The 20111-nt window shown below is 41.2% G+C and overlaps 2 protein-coding genes across 8 annotated transcripts in view; one reads left to right on the forward strand and one right to left on the reverse strand.

Annotated features, from left to right (window-relative positions):
* Positions 1-7710, reverse strand: part of arid4b (AT-rich interaction domain 4B) — a 36861-nt gene extending 29151 nt beyond the window's left edge. For 2 of the 7 annotated variants that reach the window (XM_068567519.1, XM_068567512.1), the window contains exons 1-2: positions 7396-7560; positions 5232-5280 (exon numbers count right to left, since the gene is read on the reverse strand). In XM_068567519.1, the coding sequence (XP_068423620.1) occupies positions 5232-5237 (6 nt within the window). In that variant the 5' untranslated portion in view covers positions 5238-5280; positions 7396-7560. Of the gene's footprint in view, positions 1-5231; positions 5281-6575; positions 6625-6923; positions 7075-7395; positions 7561-7620 lie in introns of those variants that run through there. The other 5 variants (XM_068567515.1, XM_068567518.1, XM_068567517.1 and 2 more) reach the window with 5 other exon arrangements.
* Positions 7711-8494: 784 nt separating this feature from the next.
* Positions 8495-19410, forward strand: ggps1 (geranylgeranyl diphosphate synthase 1). The gene is made up of 4 exons (XM_068568104.1): positions 8495-8843; positions 10205-10297; positions 12123-12193; positions 18283-19410. The coding sequence occupies exons 2-4, from the start codon at positions 10225-10227 to the stop codon at positions 19084-19086; spliced, it is 948 nt and encodes a 315-aa protein (XP_068424205.1). The 5' UTR covers positions 8495-8843; positions 10205-10224; the 3' UTR covers positions 19087-19410.
* The last annotated feature ends 701 nt before the right edge of the window (positions 19411-20111 follow it).

Consider the following 20111-nt stretch of genomic DNA (forward strand, 5'->3'; position numbering starts at 1 on the left):
TGGAAAGCACTCTCCAGGCACAAGTACTCCATTAAACACAAACTAATGTGACTTGGCAAGGGGTGACACAATGCACCTGCGGCTGTCATGGAGAGACACAAACCTAAAGTGTTCACAGGACTGCAGCTCGACTGAGGACGATCTACTTTGAAATCCGTCAGACGCACACGGATACCACATTGGACAACTTTTATCTAGTCATGCATTAAACGCCTTTCTCCCCCATCAACAAAGGAACAATCTTAAGTAAATCCTAGAAGTGACGGTTAACCAGTGTTGTTGGCTATAAAGCGCTTCCGTCCGTGCTGTTGAATCATCACTGATTACTAGCGATCTGAAGACGACTCCGTATTGAAGTCTTTCTAGTCATCGAACACAGCAAATAATGCTGCTACATTAAGTCAGAGCTTTGAAATAATTCAAAACAAAATCTACTGGGGTGACACTGGCAACAGCAGAATGAGATCAGTTTCGGCTCAATAAAGACTCTCAGGTCATGAAAAATTTAACAGCCGACTCCAAACAGCGCCAGTTGAAAATAAGCTGCTGCTGCTGCTGCTGCTGCTGCTTAGAGTGCATTTCTTGGACAGCTTGAGGGACTACAGCAATTTTATTCTACAACTTAGAAAAAAACACTCTGGTTAAAAAAAGAAAGAAAATGAATAGCGATAGCACATTTGTGTGGTGTTACATGCAACCTGTGGATTGTAACTCACTATAGTGAATATAGTGAATCATATCAGTCGTGAATCACACTACATGGTATTTCTGTCCGATGGGAGCATGCAGAAACCCATTACTAATCTAATAAGACACACTTGCACCAGTTCTTTGCAAAGATCCCCCCTTTTGCTGATTCTCTACAATTAAAGCCAGAGTGGTGGTCACATTCAAGAATAGGTTTCAAATTGGCTGCAGATTCAACAATCAAATTTTACCTTTGCTGAACTTTAACCTACAGAATCTGCATAGTCAGCCGTATGTCGCAATGAGTCTTGTGTTTTGGATTTATTCCAGCTCCATTTTGTCCACCATTATAGACCAATGCACCAGACCAATGATTGTCACTGTGTTTATGAGTGCATCCTCTACTGCAGTGGCGGGCCGTCAGGGCCAGCAAGGCTTTCTCTGCTGGCCTAAACATAATCACAAAGTTATAGCTATTTTATATTATTATTTTTATTAATAATAATAACAATAATAATATTATATATATATATATATATATATATATATATATATATATATATATATATATATATATATATATATATATATATATATATATATATATAAAATAATTATAAAAATATATGTATTTTATAATTGTTTTTCACTGCATGTATTATAATATTTTTTCCCTATTAGCTTATGTTCTCGTTGAGCAGCTCCTGTCTGTTCCTCATGGCTTGCTGTCTGCTGGCTGTTCAGGCCAGCAGGCTGGCACTGACCTAGAACGTTGCTTTAACGCTCTTTATCCAATCAGATCTCACCTCTTTTTCTCTGTATGTCTCGCTCTCATATTTCTCTCTTCTCTCTCCTTCTGCCGGTTAAACAGTGAAGGCTAGCGGCCTGGCCGTCACCGTTTAATCCCTGTGTATATCGAGGCGCTGTGTGTTCCCTGCACGGTGCACACACACTCCTGTACTTTAGGTGGCGCTGTACTTATTTAACTTAAAGAAGAAGAACGCTTTAATTTCAGTAGAAGAAAGAATCTTACGGTGTGTCTATTACCGAACACTTTACGAAGTACACTGCAATACAGTGCAGTAACATCTGTAGTGCACTTCGTTGCTGACAAGCGCTGTATCAAATGAAACACTTATGTTAACCACTTGGCGGAAGTGACGGACGCAAATCTGTTCGTAGCACCTGCAAAATTAAGCCGGGAGTGATGTACGCAAATCTGCTCGCCATACACGCAAAACTAAAAGCTGGCGAATGCGCTTTTGGCGTAATGACAATTTTCACAGCCTGCCACTGATCTACTGTTAAACACAACGAAGATCCACTCTCATTACCATGTGTGATCTCCACTTTAGAGCAGAGTTTCACTTTGTGTTAAATTTTCACACTGGTGATTCATCTCACTCTCACTGTATTAACAATTTCAAAGGAAATCAGAGTTTGTAGGTCCCTTCCGTTGCCCAGGATTTAATCCAGATTGTGTGCCCTCTTGAAGCTGTGTTGACACGTGTTGTTGTTAGAACGGATGCGTCACTATTGTATGTTGGTATGTGTTAAGTCACACAACAGTGAAAAAATACGCTAGGAACATACACAGGTTCATGTTCAGCTGTAGCTGGCAAGGATGGTGTAAACACAATGTGACATAACAGTTAGATATCTAAAACAAATCAAGTGCACTAGATAAGTGTACCAAATCAGTGATTTCCATTCTCTGACTTACTATGAATAAAGGCTTGCAGGCCGAACAAGGCCTACAAGCCTATGCAAGAGGCATACAGGAAAGAATTAAGCTCCCACCCGGCCTCGCTCACACGTACAATAATCCTGCTGTGAATCACCTCTTTGTCCAAACCAAAGTCACCATAATTCCAGTGACTGGTGCTCCGGCAGGAGTTGCCTCGGCAATGCCATGGAAGCTTTAGACAAAAAAAACAAAAAAACAATCTTTGTATCTTTTGTTTACCCACTTGTTCCCCAAATGGCCGGCCTTTCAAGCAAATCCACTCCTCCAGTATCAAACAATCAAAAACCATGTACTCTACTCTAACGTTTTTCATTTGCACAAAACTCTGCTAATAAAACACTGATACGTGTAATCTCCCAGCAACCCATTCCCCTGACCCCTCGGCCAACATGAGGACTTGAGAGTTTTCACAACTACAAAGTGCAACATTCCCAATGTTTACATATGCCTGCTGAATGATTTGTAGCGCTCTCTTAAGCCTTGCAAACATGGGCTCAGTGCTGGTTTTAGTAGAATATATAGCAGATGTTATACACATACATTCAATGAGGGCCAAAGAAATACCTCCTTCCTTTAAGACTTTGACAGCTCTATAAATGATCATGCTTACGTACTCTACACTTTACTCATCTCCTGCTCGTCAGTCAGTACGCCGTTATCACCACCGTGCACGAGAGCAGCCATGAGCTAACCGTGGGGGACGCTTACATGCACTAAAAGCAAGCACGACTGGCAAGAAGAAGCTCTGGTAACAACACCCACAGAAGAAGTGCAACTTTATTCTCCACTCGGGTAAGCAGTACCCCACTCTATCTATAGATAGCATAACAGTTGTTTGCTGCTATGATAATGTTTAGAACGTTAAATACGACACGATGCATTCCTTATGTAATAAATAACATATTACATATATATGTAAATGAGAGTGGTCCTTTACTTATCTATGCAGTAAATAGTCGTACACAGGGGATATGGTAAGTCAACCTTTTTGATGATCAAGGCTAAGTTTTAGAAGTCTTAGCACATAGTCACAAGCATATAGACGACACTATTATGCTTAAATCTGACACGATCAAAGATTTAGTTTTCTTATTAAACCTTTTCTCGGTTACAGAGGTCACGGGCAAAGTGCATTAGCTGAGTACATTTCCCAGATTGTTGATGTTCGAGCAAGGACATTCTGAATTCACATTTAAGCAAAAGGTATTTACATGATATTTACAGATTAAGTAAGTTCAGAATTCAAACAATTATCCAACACATTATTCAACTCTTAGGATATCTAATGTTTATCAAAGTGTGAAAGCAGTGTGTGAGTGTGTGTGTAGTGGATACAGGAAGGCTGTGGACCAGAAGCCAGAGTGGCACTAAATGCGAGGCGAACATAATAAAAAGTTGTCCTAGTTACGAAGCCATTTTCAGTTACGGCATTGAGCAGACGCTCCTAATATACAGAGCAGTAAAAAAAAAGTGACTCACTACGAAACTACAAATGCATTAAACCAATGTCAATGTGAAAACATCACTTTTTTTCCTAACCAAGTATACACTCACGTATAAAATCAGGCATTGAAGCGAGCCTACAGTGTGAATTAGGTTATATATCTGCTGACCCCATTGATTTCTACATAATCTGCCTGGATGCTCTCTGTTCACTGGAATGCATTTCTCGTCATGACATTCAGAAATCCATTGTCTTCCTGTGGCACAAACTATTTATTACATAACCACAAATCATCATGCAGTTAAAGTCAGCACTACCAGTAGGACAAGTATGAACGCAGGCAACAGAAATGATTCAAGAAGCAGAGACAAAGCTTTGTACCAGATCTAAAACGATTTTCCCGTCTCTCTTTTGTTTACCAAATTAATAATATAAACAAAAACATATACATGAAACTATTTTTTTGCCATCCAGTGATGCTCTTGGTTGCAGTTTAATTGGATACTTTGGTAGACTGCTTGTACTGATTAACCGCAATAAGCACAGCATCATTATGACCAAAGGGACAGACTACAAATCATTACTCGACCAGCTTTTAATTTGTCCAACAACGACTCTCCAAATCACAAAGTGCTCACATCCTGTATATTGACTTCATTCTTCCCCCTAATCCTTCACACACACACACTTCAAAGTTTCTGCATGTCATTAATTTAATCAAAAAGTGAAACACACATGCATGTTATGATTACGTTTGGCTTACATGGTAACAAATGACTACCGCCTGCAAGCATAACAACAGCCACAACTCATGTTGATCCATTGGAAGTATAAGAAAGCTCGCACAGCTGCCAATTTACCAAACAAGCTGTGCCTTTTTCAGTTTTAAAAAGAGCTGAAGAAAACAATGACAGAGCTTTGGGTGAGTTGTAAATATCAAAGCTTTTTCATAGAAAGTTGCTCGCCACACCTTTTGCTTGTGTTTTTATAACACGCTCTTTGACAGTTTATAAAATAAAATTCACATGCATTACTACATGTCCCATCTCAGCATGGGGTTCAACAGCATTGCATAACAAAGCAACAACTAAATAAAATGTCCAAATGTGTGTTTGAGTTTCTAAGTGTCTCCAGCTGTATTTGCAATGTCATGCTTATGACATAAACATGATACTTTGGTCCATGTCCAAAACACTTGCCTCACTGTGTATGAAAGTTCACACTGGCCTTACTTGTGAGAACAAAAAAAGGGGATGTCCCCAGGCATATGCAATATTGATTTTACACTTGTGATTTCACGTTTCATGTGCCTGGTTAAAGCTCGTTTATACATGCAAGTAAACACTAACATACCTTCATCTCTCGATGAGTCTTCTGGGTGACCGGTGCGACGAATCAGAGGCTGAAACAGAGGATGAAGGAGCCGTTTAGAGACATTACGGAGGGTGTCAACTTCAGTCTGTGCCCCAACAAGGCACGGGTATGTTATGATGACATCACTTCTTCTGCTGCTACACTGCTGGATACCATCAGAATAAAAAATAAACCCCTCACACTTGACCGTCTGACTATGCACATTAGATATCCTTTCTAAAATATGCATGTAACTGGTTTAAGAAAAAGTTTGAAAAAGATCCTTTGCGTAAATAACCCTGACCAATGCATTGTTTTGCTGGTGTGTGTTTGTGTGTGTTCGAGCCACATTCCCAAAAGATATCAGTGTTGCAAAGTAGAGCCGTGCCGTGGCAGGCTGCTGATGCAGCCCTGAAAGCAGTTTATGTAATGCCCCGCGCGGCGTAGTCAGCAGCCAGACTGCTGCTTGTGGCAACGCGGGGCGAGGACAACACAAAGTAGCTCGTCGTCGGCCTCCCTCGGACCGGATGATGAAGTCGTTTAGGGATAAAGTGAGAGATACAGTAAAATAAATAATAATCAAAAATGGCTCTCCGGGTACGGCGGCGTGGTGTGCTCGCTGTCTGCACTGCACTGACTGAACCAACACCACAGCAGAGGATGACGCCATTTCTGTAGCGGACAGTCGGCAAGAAAAAAAAGCACTTCAGCGAACAAACTGTGGAAATATTGCGGGGACGGTGGTCGCCAGAGACATTTATTTCTCGGACACGTATCTCTTGTTATAGTTTTTGTTGTATCTTTACACAAAAACTGCCCTTAAGACGGTCCATTTTCGTTTTCGCTTTCCTTGTCTCTCGCGCCGCTCGCTGCGCAGAGCAGCTCCCACTCTACACCAAACACGGCTCGTGGGCACGAGACCAGACCGTTAGAGAAACGTCACGTTAACCGCTTTGAGTTGCACAAAAGTGAGACTCGATCGCGCGGCCATCCTGAAACTCACTTTTCTTTCTTTACACATTGTTTCTCTCTGCGTGTCGACTGGTCTGGCATTTCGCTGAGTAAACGTTGCTTCTTCTTTTTGACAAAGAAACACAACGAAACGGTTCGCAATGAGGTCAGGCGACAGGGAGACATCGCGTCGATAACCGCTCGGGTTTATTGTTCAAACGGAAGCCAAGGTCGCAGCCCTTGTTTTGAGGGCTCTTGGTCGCGGTGGATACTAAGTCATCCGCCCAGACGCTTTGCTCGCCCAGCCGCTGCAAGTGAATGATTGAAGACCACAAAAAAAAGATGAATAAAATACATGCACATACACCGCCTGAGCCTCGGCCGTCTTTTCACCTGTTCTTCAACCCGACAGCCTAGTTAACCACCGCATCGAGTCCATTTAAACCTCCGCACTAACGATCCCTGCACAGACAGTTTGTCAGCGATGGGGTTGCCAGTTACGGAAATGTGCAAAATAATGGTCACGCACGCACACACACACATACACACACACAGGGAATAACGTAAGTCCTATCCCGCCGTGGGGGACAAGTCCACATCGCATTTGGTCTGAAAACTGATCAAACGGGTGAATTCATTCGTACAAGATAGTCCATCTGGTCCGACCTCCACTGGGCGACTAAATGGTGAGAAGCTAACGACGCTGGTGGCACAAAAGAAAAGCCTGACGACGCAATTTACCTGTTAAACTACACTGTTTGCTCGCTGGTCGACTAAATCACATCATGCAGCGATGTCAAACGGACTCAGGTCGCTGATGGTGTCGTAAAATATCACTTTTGACACCATGACAGGCGCTGCTCGACGACAAACCTCTTCGAGGATTCCTACGCGCAGCAACACAACAGTCCGGTGTTTGTCCAGCAGGCTGCAAACTACACAGCTCCGGAGCAGCGCAACCGTTTACTGCGCTCGTTTGGCTGCAGCACAACTTTATAATCAAGCTGACCAAGTTAATTTGGTAATATCGACCGTCGGTTTCGTGCTGTCGAGTTGCATAATTCATTCATTCCATGAAACCCCCTAAACACATCGCAGCATTAGTTAACAAGTTAGCTAACGACAAGGTTGGCTTGGTGGCAGCAGGGGAGCGAGCTAGGATAAATAAAATGTTCAAAATAGCGATGGCTTTCCCCAACAAAAGAAGGCTTACCTATGCTGTCAAATTGAGAAACACCTCTGCTTGTCGATGAAGGTGTATTAGTAATCCATAGGAACATTTATGTGAGGAATCTGACAGGTTTAAACGTCGTCTGTTGGCCCCTGGTTGGTGTTGGATGCGGAGCGCTGCTATTTGCCTTGTTGAGTAGCTCTAGCTCTTTCTGAGATCTTTTCCCCGCCCTCTGAGCATGATTGACAGGGTATAGTCCCGCCTTACCTCGAAGTAAGCTCGCTCATTGGGTAGTTTGTCGAGCGGAAACGTCTGAGAAGTTACGGATTGGCTGATCGAGGAGAAAAATATCCACGGTAAGCTGTACGAAGTTGTCCTCCTTGTTTGAAGAGAAAAACTACAACCCCCAGCTCGGAACACATGTGTGTTCGATATGTATCACAGGCTGTCCCGGTGTCACGGTTTAATAGGCGACCCTGTTAACTGGGGACTTTCGGCAGATGTTTGTGATAAGGGCCACTTAAACCATGTGAATATATGGGAAAGTCAATGTGGTCAAACACATTATGATGTATGGTCATAAATGTATAAACACACACACTCACATATTGTAATGTGAGTAGGTATTTCCTTTATTCTCACCTCATCAGACAAACACCTGCCTCATTAAGTGACAGAGCTTTTTTCAGAACTAAACTCCTCCGTCGTTCATGTGAACATGACCCATGGTAGTCAGCAGTGTGATCACAAGTTGATCTGGTTGCATATTGCCTTACTATTTTTCCACCCAATAATATGAGTTCAAATTTACCTCGTTTATGTTTTCTTTGTTGTTTACTGTACGACAGAGGTGTTCTACGTCTTTCATGGTTGCACAAAACAGGTAGCACGTGTGTTTTGTTATTTTTACCAATTTTATTTCAAAGGAAGGGCAATTTACTAACTTCCTGTTTCCACACATAAACAACAAGCGACGTTTCAAACTCGAGTGGACTATTTCCCTCAAAAGACTCCACAACGTCTAGTCCGGTATGTTTTAAATATGCATGAAGGTTGGACATTGAATTGCAGAATTAAACAATAACACACCAATCATCAGTGTGTTCTCTTGCTATTCTCAACAGCTGTAAAAACACAACAGACGCACCCGGTGCGCGAGGCAGCCCGCCTCCTCTGCGCATGCTCTGTTGCAACACATATAGGTCGCTCGCTGTGTACGGTGCGTAGTAATAGCGGGATTAGCTTAGTGTAGTATCCGGTGATCGGCCAGTAACACACGGACCTAAAGATGATATGAAAGTGTGGGTTTGGTATTCATATCGTGTGCCTTAGTCGTCCAGCGTTTAAAGTGGACGTTTTTATTTTGAAAAAAGAGACGAATAGATGCTCAACTGTGGTTTTTATGTTAGCCTGCTAATGCTAGCTAACTAGCAGCTCGGCTAACTGGAAAACAGGACCGGCGTTTCGACAGACGGACGGGCGGCGACAAGGTGGGTGGAGTTAAGAGCTCTGGTGGGGACTTTAAGGGATATGAAATGTTAAATCTTTCAGCATTTTAGTTCTCAACCTCTGCTGTGTGTGTTTTTGTAATATGTGTCACTGTGTAAATCAATAATCAATTATATTGTCAACATGATGTGAGGAGTTAAATTAATACATGTTTTAAAACTATTTTACTCTAGGTTACTTTTTTGTTTGAATTTCATTATAACATTATAAAGTGCAAATATGAAATATATATGATAAAACTGATAATGGTTTTGTTAAAAAAGTGAAATTGACATCAATTGAGAAATTACCTAGATTATGGTCATTCTGATGAAGCAGTTGATGCAGACAAGATGACAATATAAGTGTTACTTAATATATTTGTTTTCCACTTAACATCCAATAATGTAAAGGATTACATATTGTACACATAATTAATAACTTCCAGGGCTGTATTAGATAGTACAGTACCACTAAACTAGTAACTATCTACACGTCTGCTTTAGACAAGCTATGATGACTCAGTAAATATGTGAGAAGACATCCTTCTAGTTCACTATTGTACCGTCTTTTGGTTGAAATGGATTTCAGCATTGTGTTATACAACAGAAACTTTCTTTTCAGTCTGATAATTTGATTATAATGTGAGGCTTCAGCTTGGCGTTGAAGAGCGGAGCTCCAGTGAATAGTAACTTCTTTTTTAACTGAATTAAATTTTAAACTTTTTTTTGATAGCTATCCCTGATGTGACATGATCTAGTCTGGGCCTTTTCTAAAATCAAACACCAACTGCTGTCTCATGTAATGAATACAGGATTTAATTTGAGTGACTTGTCTTACGATGATCACAGGCTGTCACATAAGAGGATGTCATGGCTCACATGCGTCTGACACACATTTCATTACATCATTAAGCTTTATTTATTTTTTCTTTGATTTGTCAAAACCTTTAATGTTCTTGTTTTGTTTGAGTTGTAATATTTATTTTATGTAAAACTCCACAAACAAGACATTCTTTAAGCATTTTTCTTTGCATTTCCTGTTTCTCAATCATGCTTATTTAAAGGGCATATGTAATAAAAAAAGTAAAACAATAACACTAATAAATTCCAAACAGTTCCTATGTATTACGCTACTAAGTGTGTAACAGCATTTTGCAGTTATGACTGATGTCATTAACGCCTAGATGCCCTTCAAGTCTGATATAGTTCCTGTCATGTCAGTGCACTTATTTCTGCAATATTGTCAGTTGAGAGCTAGATTTAAGTTTGGTTCTAGTGCGATTGTGGACTTGCACTAAGCCTTTTAATTTTCAGAGCTCAATAGTGTCACCTATTTTTAAAAACTTTTTCCTCCAATACAGATTTGTTATAACCACGAGAAATGGATGGCAACTCGGAAGCCGCCTCTGAGCGAATTCTGCTGGAACCATACAAGTACTTGTTGCAACTCCCAGGTGAGTCTTTCTCCATGTCAGTGACTGCAGAGTGGTTGAAGATACATGTATGGAGACATGCAGCTAAAGGTCATTGAAAGCAATATACTGGTGATGAGTTCTAGAGATAAACTGAGCTCTGACCAACTCACTTACTGTTACTTACATAGCATACTTAAAATGTACATACATTATGAATATGATGAAAAGCTTCAGTATACCCAGAGCAGACATAAACTGCATGCAAGATGAAAGTTTTTCATCATGTTGATCAATTCCAATACTTGGTGTTATTAGGGGGCGAAGTTTCATTACTTCTGTGGCAAAGCAGTCTTAAATGTAATGGTATTAAATCCCTCCATGCAATTTAATTCCTACATACATTACACATTTGTAATCTGAGAGCCACATATGTTCTCACTATGTTAAAGGTGCTAATTTCGATATTCAGAGCCGAGGGATTCCCTCCTACGGCTTCAACATGGCGATGGCTCAGCCAGCAACTCCAGGCTAACAGTGCAAACAGCTGCAACAGAGCTAACGGTGTTCACCTAAAGGGAAACTCGTTATCTTTACAGTTATATTAATGCTCTGAATATAGAAGAGAGGATTTTAAAAGATGTTAGGCTATGTTGTGTTAATGCTTGAATAATATGGTTTCTGTTGGACTGCAGTTACCGCAATGCTTGTGAAATATTAGTATCTATTTTTAATCTAGTATTCTTATATATAAGGCTGTCTTACACACATTTATGGCACTACATGGTAATAATATGGAACTGTTTATTAATTTGAATACCCAGAAATCAGCAAGCTGTGCATAGTTGTCTGCATGTTTAAAATCTTTTTTTGTTGTTTTTTAATATCTCTCTGTCCACTCTCAGCTGTTTTGCAGTGTTTTAAACTGTGATGTTTTTGTTATAGTTTTGGAAAACATATCTATAGGTTTACATAAAATTGTACTCTCTTATCACTGTTTAAAATGTGGATGTAAAACTGCTTTACAACAAAGTCCAATTGGTTCGAAGAAAGGATTTGGGGAAAGTGAGATAACTTCAGGGTTAAATCTGGGTTTTCAGTCAACGAAGGTTCGCTTCTTAATGGGGTAGATCACCATGGTAACAGATGCTGAACACTTCACATTCCGCAGCTCTGGTTCCGATCCAGTGATCCGCTCATTAAAAAGCCCGTCTACAGACCGATCAATGCTCGGTATGGGGGCCGTTAGGTAATGTTATACAAATGGAAAGAAATTTGAGTAATTATTCAGACTAAAAGACATAGTGTTAACTGAAAAATGCAGTGACTCCAGTCAGGTCACGTCCCACTTCCACTGTTGCCTAAAAAGAGTTGTGTCAGGTTTAACACAGAGTTGACTCGTGTATAATAAATACAGACTTCATCTTTATCCAAACCTTTTTGATAACTGCCAGCAATAGTTGGGATTTAAATCTTTTTTTCAATCTGTCTGAGGCTGTTTTAGTGTCATTGTCTCTGGCAGAGCGCTGTCTACAACAGTGAGGGGCAGATCAGTGTAAGGTACTTGTAGTTATCGTGGCAAAATTTGACAATAAAACACTAGTTCTAAATCAATGTAGTTTTTGTTCTGTTTTGTTTGGCTTTTCTGTAAATTATGCACCGTCCACCTGCTGTGTTTATTATTGACTTGAACAAAGTGTACATTCTCAAATATCAGTGACATAAGCAATGTAAGTAAGGAAAGTAAGTAGAATGAGCTGATGATCTGCAACGATAATCATTATGAAGTAAACACTTGCTTTTCCTTTCCAGTACACATGTCTTTGACTATTAAAACTTTAACTGTTGTTTTCCACACTCTTCCTAGGAAAGCAGGTGAGGACAAAACTATCACAGGCATTTAACCACTGGTTGAATGTTCCAGAGGACAAACTGCAGGTGAGAAACCATCCATTTCAAGCCTCTTAACATTCAGAGTTGTCTGATGTTTATTGTTGTAGATGGGTCTAGGAACGTAAATGAATGTTGTAATCATTCTGAAAAGGCAATTTATGTTGTAATGCAACCAGAGTGTCCTGTTCTGAATGTGAATGTAGAGCCTGGTTGTAGAGCTGGGAGCATCCATGATTTATTACAGGAGGTTGTTAATGCAGTTGAGTATCAAGTGGAATAAAAAGGGTGCTCAATGCTTTAAAAATTAACAATTACTCATTTCTAAATTTGTTGGCTCTGCACTTTTCCCTTTCTACAGATTTTTTTGAATAGTTGAAGTTGGATCAGCTATATTTGACAAAGTATGCGTGCACATTCAAGGACTTTGTCTCATTATGCATTTACTGAATGGATATACATAGATTATAGAATCTATAACAGCAGCAGTGGATATTTTGGTGATAGAGGCTTATATTCCAAGTCATGTTGTGATTTGACGTCTGTCTGACTTGTTGACCGTGATGAAGATCAAGGAAATGTTGATGTATATGAACTGATTGCTTCTAGTAAGACTGGTTGTTGCCTCGACTGTTTTTTTGTGTTTTATAATATTGGTATGTTTTACAAGTTTTATGGTGTCCATAACTACAATAAGTGTTTGTGATTTAGCTTAGTGACAGGTGCAAAATTATTTTGTGTAAAGCTTAACTTCTAAAATGTGTGTGGCCAAATTTTTACAGAATACACAACTTCACCGTATTTTCTTTCGGTGTTGTTAGAGGTTCACGTTCCCAGAGTCACTTTAGGTTTGGAGTTTGATTGAAAAGAGAAAAACACAAATTGATGGCCATCACTGCATACAAAATGATATCTGGCTGTTAATTATAATCCAGGGGTTTCCAGTGAGGATAATGGGGCTAGTTACCAGGAGGTCTTGTTCATTGCGTTGTTATCTTATTACATGATGTAATGCATTAAACGCTTTGTTTAGGATGATAGTGGAGTATAAGGACCTGTCGAGCTTTGAAGAAAGCCTTTAAACCAGTATTCAGGTTTAGCTTGTTGAATGAAAATGTGTAGGTCGTGGAAGCAATTTTATTTAAATTTCTTTTACTGAACAGCGTATTCCAGATGGTGGGGTAAATGGTAATGATGAGGGAAGATTCTGCAGTATTTAAGGATTGTTTGTTTGTGTATGTTAAAACATAATCCACGTGCCCACTGAGACTACTTATTTTTCAGCTTCATGTGTTTCTGAACACCTCTGTAAGCGAAGGATTAACAGACAGCTTCCCAGGCAAACGTACGCCTCCACTCTTCCATCCTAGTGTCGTTGTAACACATGCGTGGATGCTGCCTGATTAGATTCTAACAGACATATTGAAGTGCATGTACAGACAACGGACTGATTGGCATTCCTGTGTTTCCTCAGTCAGATTAATTTCAAATTAGCTATTTAGGGCTTGGTTTTATTGAGCAGGGCCCAGGCCAGTGTCTCCTCGGGGAGATCAGGCCATTGACCTTATTAAACTGTTGGCTTTGCAATTGTAGGGACTGGCTGTTCGGCCTGTGTCCGGTAATGAAAAGATGGAGACTGTATTTTCTGGATCTGCGTGCCTTTTGCGGTGTAGAATGCTAAGTGCTGAGCCTGTCAGGTCTCGTTAGGTTTTCTCTTCAACAGGTTTCCCTTTGTCCTAAATGTTTTATAATCCCTCCCCAAGCAGAGGAATCATAGTTCTGCCGCAGAGCTCAGAGGTCATACTTTGTCTCTGGTGGTCATTTTGTCTCACACTGCACAAACCAAGTCCTCCCTGTGATTACTGGTTTCAGTGCTCAGTAAAAAAAAAAACAATAGGTGCATGCAGGTGAGTAATAAAGTTGTCAATCTCTTCTGGCGAATTATTGACTATTAATAATCAGTTCTGTTATGTTTACGTCACATATTGCATCAGTAGCTATGTATTTAATCACAGCTGTCACTCTGCTACCAATACAGTGAGCTGTATGTCTTCAAATGAATGAACTCGCACACCAAATGAATAAAAGGAGCGGCTCAACGTTATCTTTGCTATTTTTCTTGTCTGTGAAGTGTTGACATTTTCAATTCAGGAGCTCCTTGAGGCTCGAATGACTCCCAAGAGTTTTGAGTTTAACTGATCAGTTTCCCATTTGTTGAGTTGGAGATAAACCAGCAGTTCAGACGGCCAATACTCATGCAGATTGTAACCAAAAACAAATTCATCTTCAGACATAATTTGCTTGTTTGGCATATTAAAAATGTGCCTCCCCCTGTTTGTAGCAGCTCTGTAAACTCCCGCTGAACCCATCATGCAGACAGAGAGCGCTCTTCTTGTCATCATTAGCACACTGCAGCCAAGAAGTCGCCGCCATGGAAACAACCGTGCCTTCGAATAGATGGAGGCAGGAGCAGCGCCACACTGTCTCATTCATTTGACAATTATTATTTCTTAATCAATCCCTCACATGCGCTCCGCCACAGTGCAGTACAGAACTGTTAGTGGAGGTTTGGGACGTTCAGTGGCCTTGCAACCTTTCAGCGGACTGGCTTCCTTCTGTTCTCTGTGACAATGTGGAAAGGTTAGCTTTGATATACTGACCTCCGTCTTTTACCGTTAACACACCTGTCATTCATGAGAATGTCTGCTGCCTCAGGCTTAGAGCTTCTTGTAGTTATTTTAATTCTCAGTGATATCATATTATCCATTACAGTTTGCATACACATAACATAAATTAAATAGAAAAATATGAAACCGATTTGGATTCATAGCAAATCCTTTCTTTCCGCATGTACATCCTCCAGGGGTTTGAGGGCGTTGTCACTACATGAACGAGCCCGTCTGGATAAGTGGAGTTATAAATGCTTCGGTCAGGCCATGAGGTTGTTTGAGGTAATCACTGCATTAATAAGCTTATAACATGAATCCATCTCAACACAATTAGTGTTTTGTACCCGTGGCGAGGAGGTTATCGGCTCCATCTCCACTTTTGGGTCAATGCGATTTAACAAATTGATAGAATAGTTGCTCACAGTCAGAGCTGTAGTTATCAAGATCTGCAGTAAATCATTTGCTGCATTTCTCACCATGGGCCCATTATCTGTGTTGTTCGAAAATATCTGGCAATAACTTTCCTCTTGAATTCCCACCACGTATTTGAGCAAGTTAACAAGTTTGCTTCAGAGTGTTACATTCCAGTCATTGACATCTTGTGTTGCATATCAGCCTCCCATCTTTTTTTCAATTGTAAAGAATTATTTGCGTTCATAAAAAAAACTAATAATAATAGCAACAGATTGCCCTTCCCTGATCATTCCCCAACCTGAACATTTATTAAGATGTTCGCTGCTCTTTTGGGATTTACTATTGTGTCGCGCTCTCTCAGGATTTGTTACAAATGTCTTTTTTATTGTTCAAAAGTTTTGATTGTACTTTAGTCCCTCATTCAGATCGCCCACACCTACCTAGGTGTGTATTTAGTTTGAAACTGTTTGGGTTACCTAGAACTAGTCAGTGTGGATGGTTATTTGTTTGACAAAAGTACATTTTTCAATGTTAAGCCGTTGTGCATCAGTTCCCAGATCCAGACTGTCAGAGCTTGTAGTTGCGCTGCCTTTTAGTAATATCTAAGAATCAGGGGAGTCCTCGTCCTCCGGCAGTTTATTTATTTATTTTTTAAGAAAGATGCAAAGTCTAGGTCTGATTCTTAGACATTTTGAGGAAACGGTTGATCCAAGTTATCAAATGTGGATAGTGATATCTGAAATGGTACCTTTTGAAATGGACAGAGTATTCTTGGACTCTAACGCAGCTGCCTCCATGTGAAAATAATGAGGGACTGGATTGTAGGTCAGCATTTCAAATATGAAATGGAGCAACTCATAACTGCTGGGTAGGATGATCCAAGTTAACCCTTTTTTAAAAGCGGTGAAATATCTGGATACAGCCTGTGATGTGACGGTTATTCTTACACAAAGCAGATAAGAAGTTGTGTCAACAGTAGACGGTCTGGCAGTAAAACCTGGATCATACTAAACTGTACATTTGTTATACATTTGTACCACAGGGGTTTTCCCAGGAAATGGTTTCACTGCACTAGTTGGCAGGGCCGGTCCTGACACATCTCATATCGTGATCAATTTAGTGTGTGTATATGAAAGTCTCATTAAATATGACCTTGCTGAATTATCTCCCTTTTTATTTATGACTGTGAAGGTGGTGTTTACATAGCAGGTAAACCTCATATTGTAAGTTAGTTAGTTATGGACTCCACATCATTGAGAATAAATGATGTTCAGCTTCACCACACAGCATTAATATCAATACAAGGCAATTGATAAAGACAAAACGAGACACGGCATCAACAAACAAGATTTAAACAAAACAAAAACAAACGTAAGTCACAGATTAAGTTCACGCTGTGGTTTTCTTGCACATTTTACAAAAACTGGTCGGACATCTGCTACATTTAGCAAAATTTGTTCTTGATGAATACCAAAGTTTTTTTGAATGACACAATCCAGTAGGTGGGTTGTGTGATGATGTGGGATGACCATGTCAAAACCTTGGCTGGACTTCAACAGGGCTGCAGTCTGACCAGGCGCGCTGGAGGTCGGTGCTGACCATTGCTCGTGTATACCTCAGTGAGGTATATCTGTTTGTTTCAGAGGTATTCGCCCTGGATGTAATGGACTCGGTGCACTTGTTTGTTTGGAGGAGTGCCTGTATTCTTAATGGATCACTGATTGTAGCTTTGGCAAACAAAGTGAGTTTCTGCATCTGGATTACCTCTGGTGGTAATCAATGAAGTCTTGTAGAGCTGTGAAGGCCGTTGGCACTTAAATGGTGGCATTACACAGCGACAGTCTGACATTTATTTTTACTGAGAGGCTCTCAAAGTCCTGAACTTTAAACGTGATGCTGCTTGTATTTATGTTTGATAACCGCTGTAATTATCTGATGCTTCAAATCTCGCCTTGATTGTTCCCTCGGTCCTTTTTTCCTGACCGGAAATTGGAATTTATAGAGACGACTGTTTGCAATGAGCCGTTTTTTTGGCAATATTCCATTTTCTCCTTCATGTGTGCATTCATTGTAGCTTTACCCACAATCCCCCCTCTCTTGTAAGTGGCTCACTGAGGTTGCAGGGTGAGCGAGTGTCGAAACCCTGCCGAAGAAAAGGTTGTGTTTGCCGGATAAACTGGCCCGGCCTTGGCCATCTGCCGAACCCACTGAGTCTCTCTTTGTGCTCCCCATCCCCGTACAAGCAGCTTTCATTACCAGGCCACACCACTTGTCTTTTAAATCAGCAGAGCACTACAACAGGGTGCACGGCCAGCTCAAGAGAGCAGACACCTGATGGCGACCCTGGCTGTTTTGTGTCAAACATAGACCTGAAACAAAGCCATTTGAGGATATTGAAAATGGCATCCTGCTGGTGGAATAGGATGTTAACCATGGCGGTTCACCAATTTGTTCATTTTCCATGTAGCGCTTGAGGGTCGTACTGTAATAAAGCTTTAAGAGCTTGTAACAACACTCAGCCCACATTGTTCTCTCTTTACAGAAGGTGAAAGTGTGCGAAGCTCAGTATTGTCACCTGCAATGTCTTAAGTACGTGTATACAATTCCTCTAATCTCATCAGCCCACTGCTGATCTCTCCTGGGCACAGCATCCAAGTTTTAGATCAGATTGGATCAAGTCGACCGCAGTCCTGCCATTCTCTGAATCTGAAACAGCGACAGTTTAGAGTTTATGTTTGCTCAACTTTTATTCTCTCCGATTGACAGCCTGCTATGTTTCAGCAACAAAAATGTTGTCTGCTGACACAGACGATCACCAGAGTGTAGACATGGCACCCTCTGCTGTATGCAAGTTGTAATGCATAATTTACACAGAGCTCCCAGAGAATCTGTTACCTGTTAAGTTTGTACAGCACAACACGAAGGCATGAATTACTATTAAATGGAAAAGCTGACATGATTGCAAGATAAGTGTCAAACTATGCAATGTTTTGGGTTTTTTTTTTTCTCTCCAAAAGCGTATGCAATGACCCGATTTTTGTTTTTCCTGGTCAGGTGATCATCCATGTGACTGAAATGCTGCACAACGCCAGCTTGCTCATAGACGACATCGAGGACAGCTCCAAGCTGCGGCGCAGCTTCCCCGTGGCCCACAGCATCTATGGCATTCCCTCCGTTATCAACTCCGCCAACTACGTCTACTTCCTGGGGTTGGAGAAGGTGCTGACCCTGGAGAACCCCGAGGCTGTCAGAGTGTTTACCCGGCAGCTGCTGGAGCTCCACCGTGGCCAGGGCCTGGACATCCACTGGAGGGACACCTACACCTGTCCCACTGAGCAGGAGTACCGCAACATGGTGCTGCAGAAAACTGGAGGGCTCTTTGGTCTGGCTGTGGGCTTGATGCAGCTCTTCTCAGATTGGAAACAGGACCTGAAACCCCTCCTGGACGCGCTAGGCCTGTTCTTCCAGATCCGCGACGACTACGCCAACCTGAGCTCCCGTGAATACAGCGAGAACAAGAGCTTCTGCGAGGACCTGACCGAGGGCAAGTTCTCGTTCCCCACCATTCACGCCATATGGTCGCGTCCGGAGAGCACCCAAGTGCAGAACATCCTGAGGCAGCGCACGGAGAACATGGACATCAAGCGATACTGTGTGGACTACCTGGAGAAGGTAGGCTCGTTCGCCTACACCCGTCAGACTCTGCGGGACCTGGAGGCGGAGGTCTACCGCCTCATCGGGGAGTTTGGGGGAAACCCTCAACTGGAGAGCCTCGTCAAACACCTCAGCCAAATGTATTGTGAGGCTGAAGCCACAGGAGAGCCCAGTATTGAGCCAGACTCGAGCCAAATCCACTGACCTCATCCACGTCTTACTACTATGTGACTTACACCTAGCCATGCACACTCCACTTGTACGCATGCTCTTCTCATACACAGATGTATGTATATGTACGCAACACGCATACTTGTATCTCAGTCACAAGTGAGTGAGTCAGTAATCAAACGTCAGCAGCTACGAGACCTTAAATGAAATGTTGCCTTTCTCTTTTGATTTTGTGCTAGATGGCATCTTTCAAGTGTTGCTTAACAAAGTACATATCTCCACATTTTTGTATCTGAAGTGTAGCTGTTCAGTCAGTGGAAAAGATAAATTCAGAAATAAACTAACTTCTTAAAATGGTTTCTCATGTCTGCTATTCTGAAAAAAAAATTAACAAGATGGCAAGAAAGCTGAAAAGCCTTCCTTTTTGATATTCACTGCAGTGCATATAAATGTATTCTTTATATTTTGCCACCAAATGAAACTTGTTTATCTAGAGCCGAGCGAATGGGTGTTTTTTCTGAAGTCCCAGTTTAACATAAGATGTCTCCAGTGTTTGATGTGCGATTTGGAGATCCTCAATCATTAAGCCTCCAGAATGCCAATCTCGTAGAAAAGACCTCTGCAACTCAATTATCTACTTGTTATGTAACATTGGCATTATATGCAACACGATGATCAGCTTTATATGAATACTCTGATGTTTTTGGGTTATTGCAGACAGTTCTCTGTCAGCTTTTTGCACATTTATTAATCATATTTGTGGGTGGATGCTGTCCTGCAGTTTAATACCCTTTTCCATCTATTGAATAAAAAAAAGCGTAAAAAGATAACCTGTGGACTTGTCTAACAAAATGTCACGTCTCTGTGTGGCCTCGAGGCTTGTTTAGTTTTTGTTGTTTTTAAACTGAACATGCTTGTACTGTCGCCTCACAGCAAGAGGAGCCCTTCTTTGTGGAGGCTGTCCTGCCCATGGCGGTGTGGGTCCTCCGACTTCCTCATACGGTCTAAAAAAAAAATTGTGTGGGGCTTGGGGGCACATTTCTTACATACATACATAC

Source organism: Clinocottus analis, unplaced genomic scaffold (genome assembly GCF_023055335.1).
Source record: "Clinocottus analis isolate CAN_PGR_092001 unplaced genomic scaffold, fCliAna1.0.p SCAF_8, whole genome shotgun sequence".
Classification (NCBI taxonomy): domain Eukaryota; kingdom Metazoa; phylum Chordata; class Actinopteri; order Perciformes; family Cottidae; genus Clinocottus; species Clinocottus analis.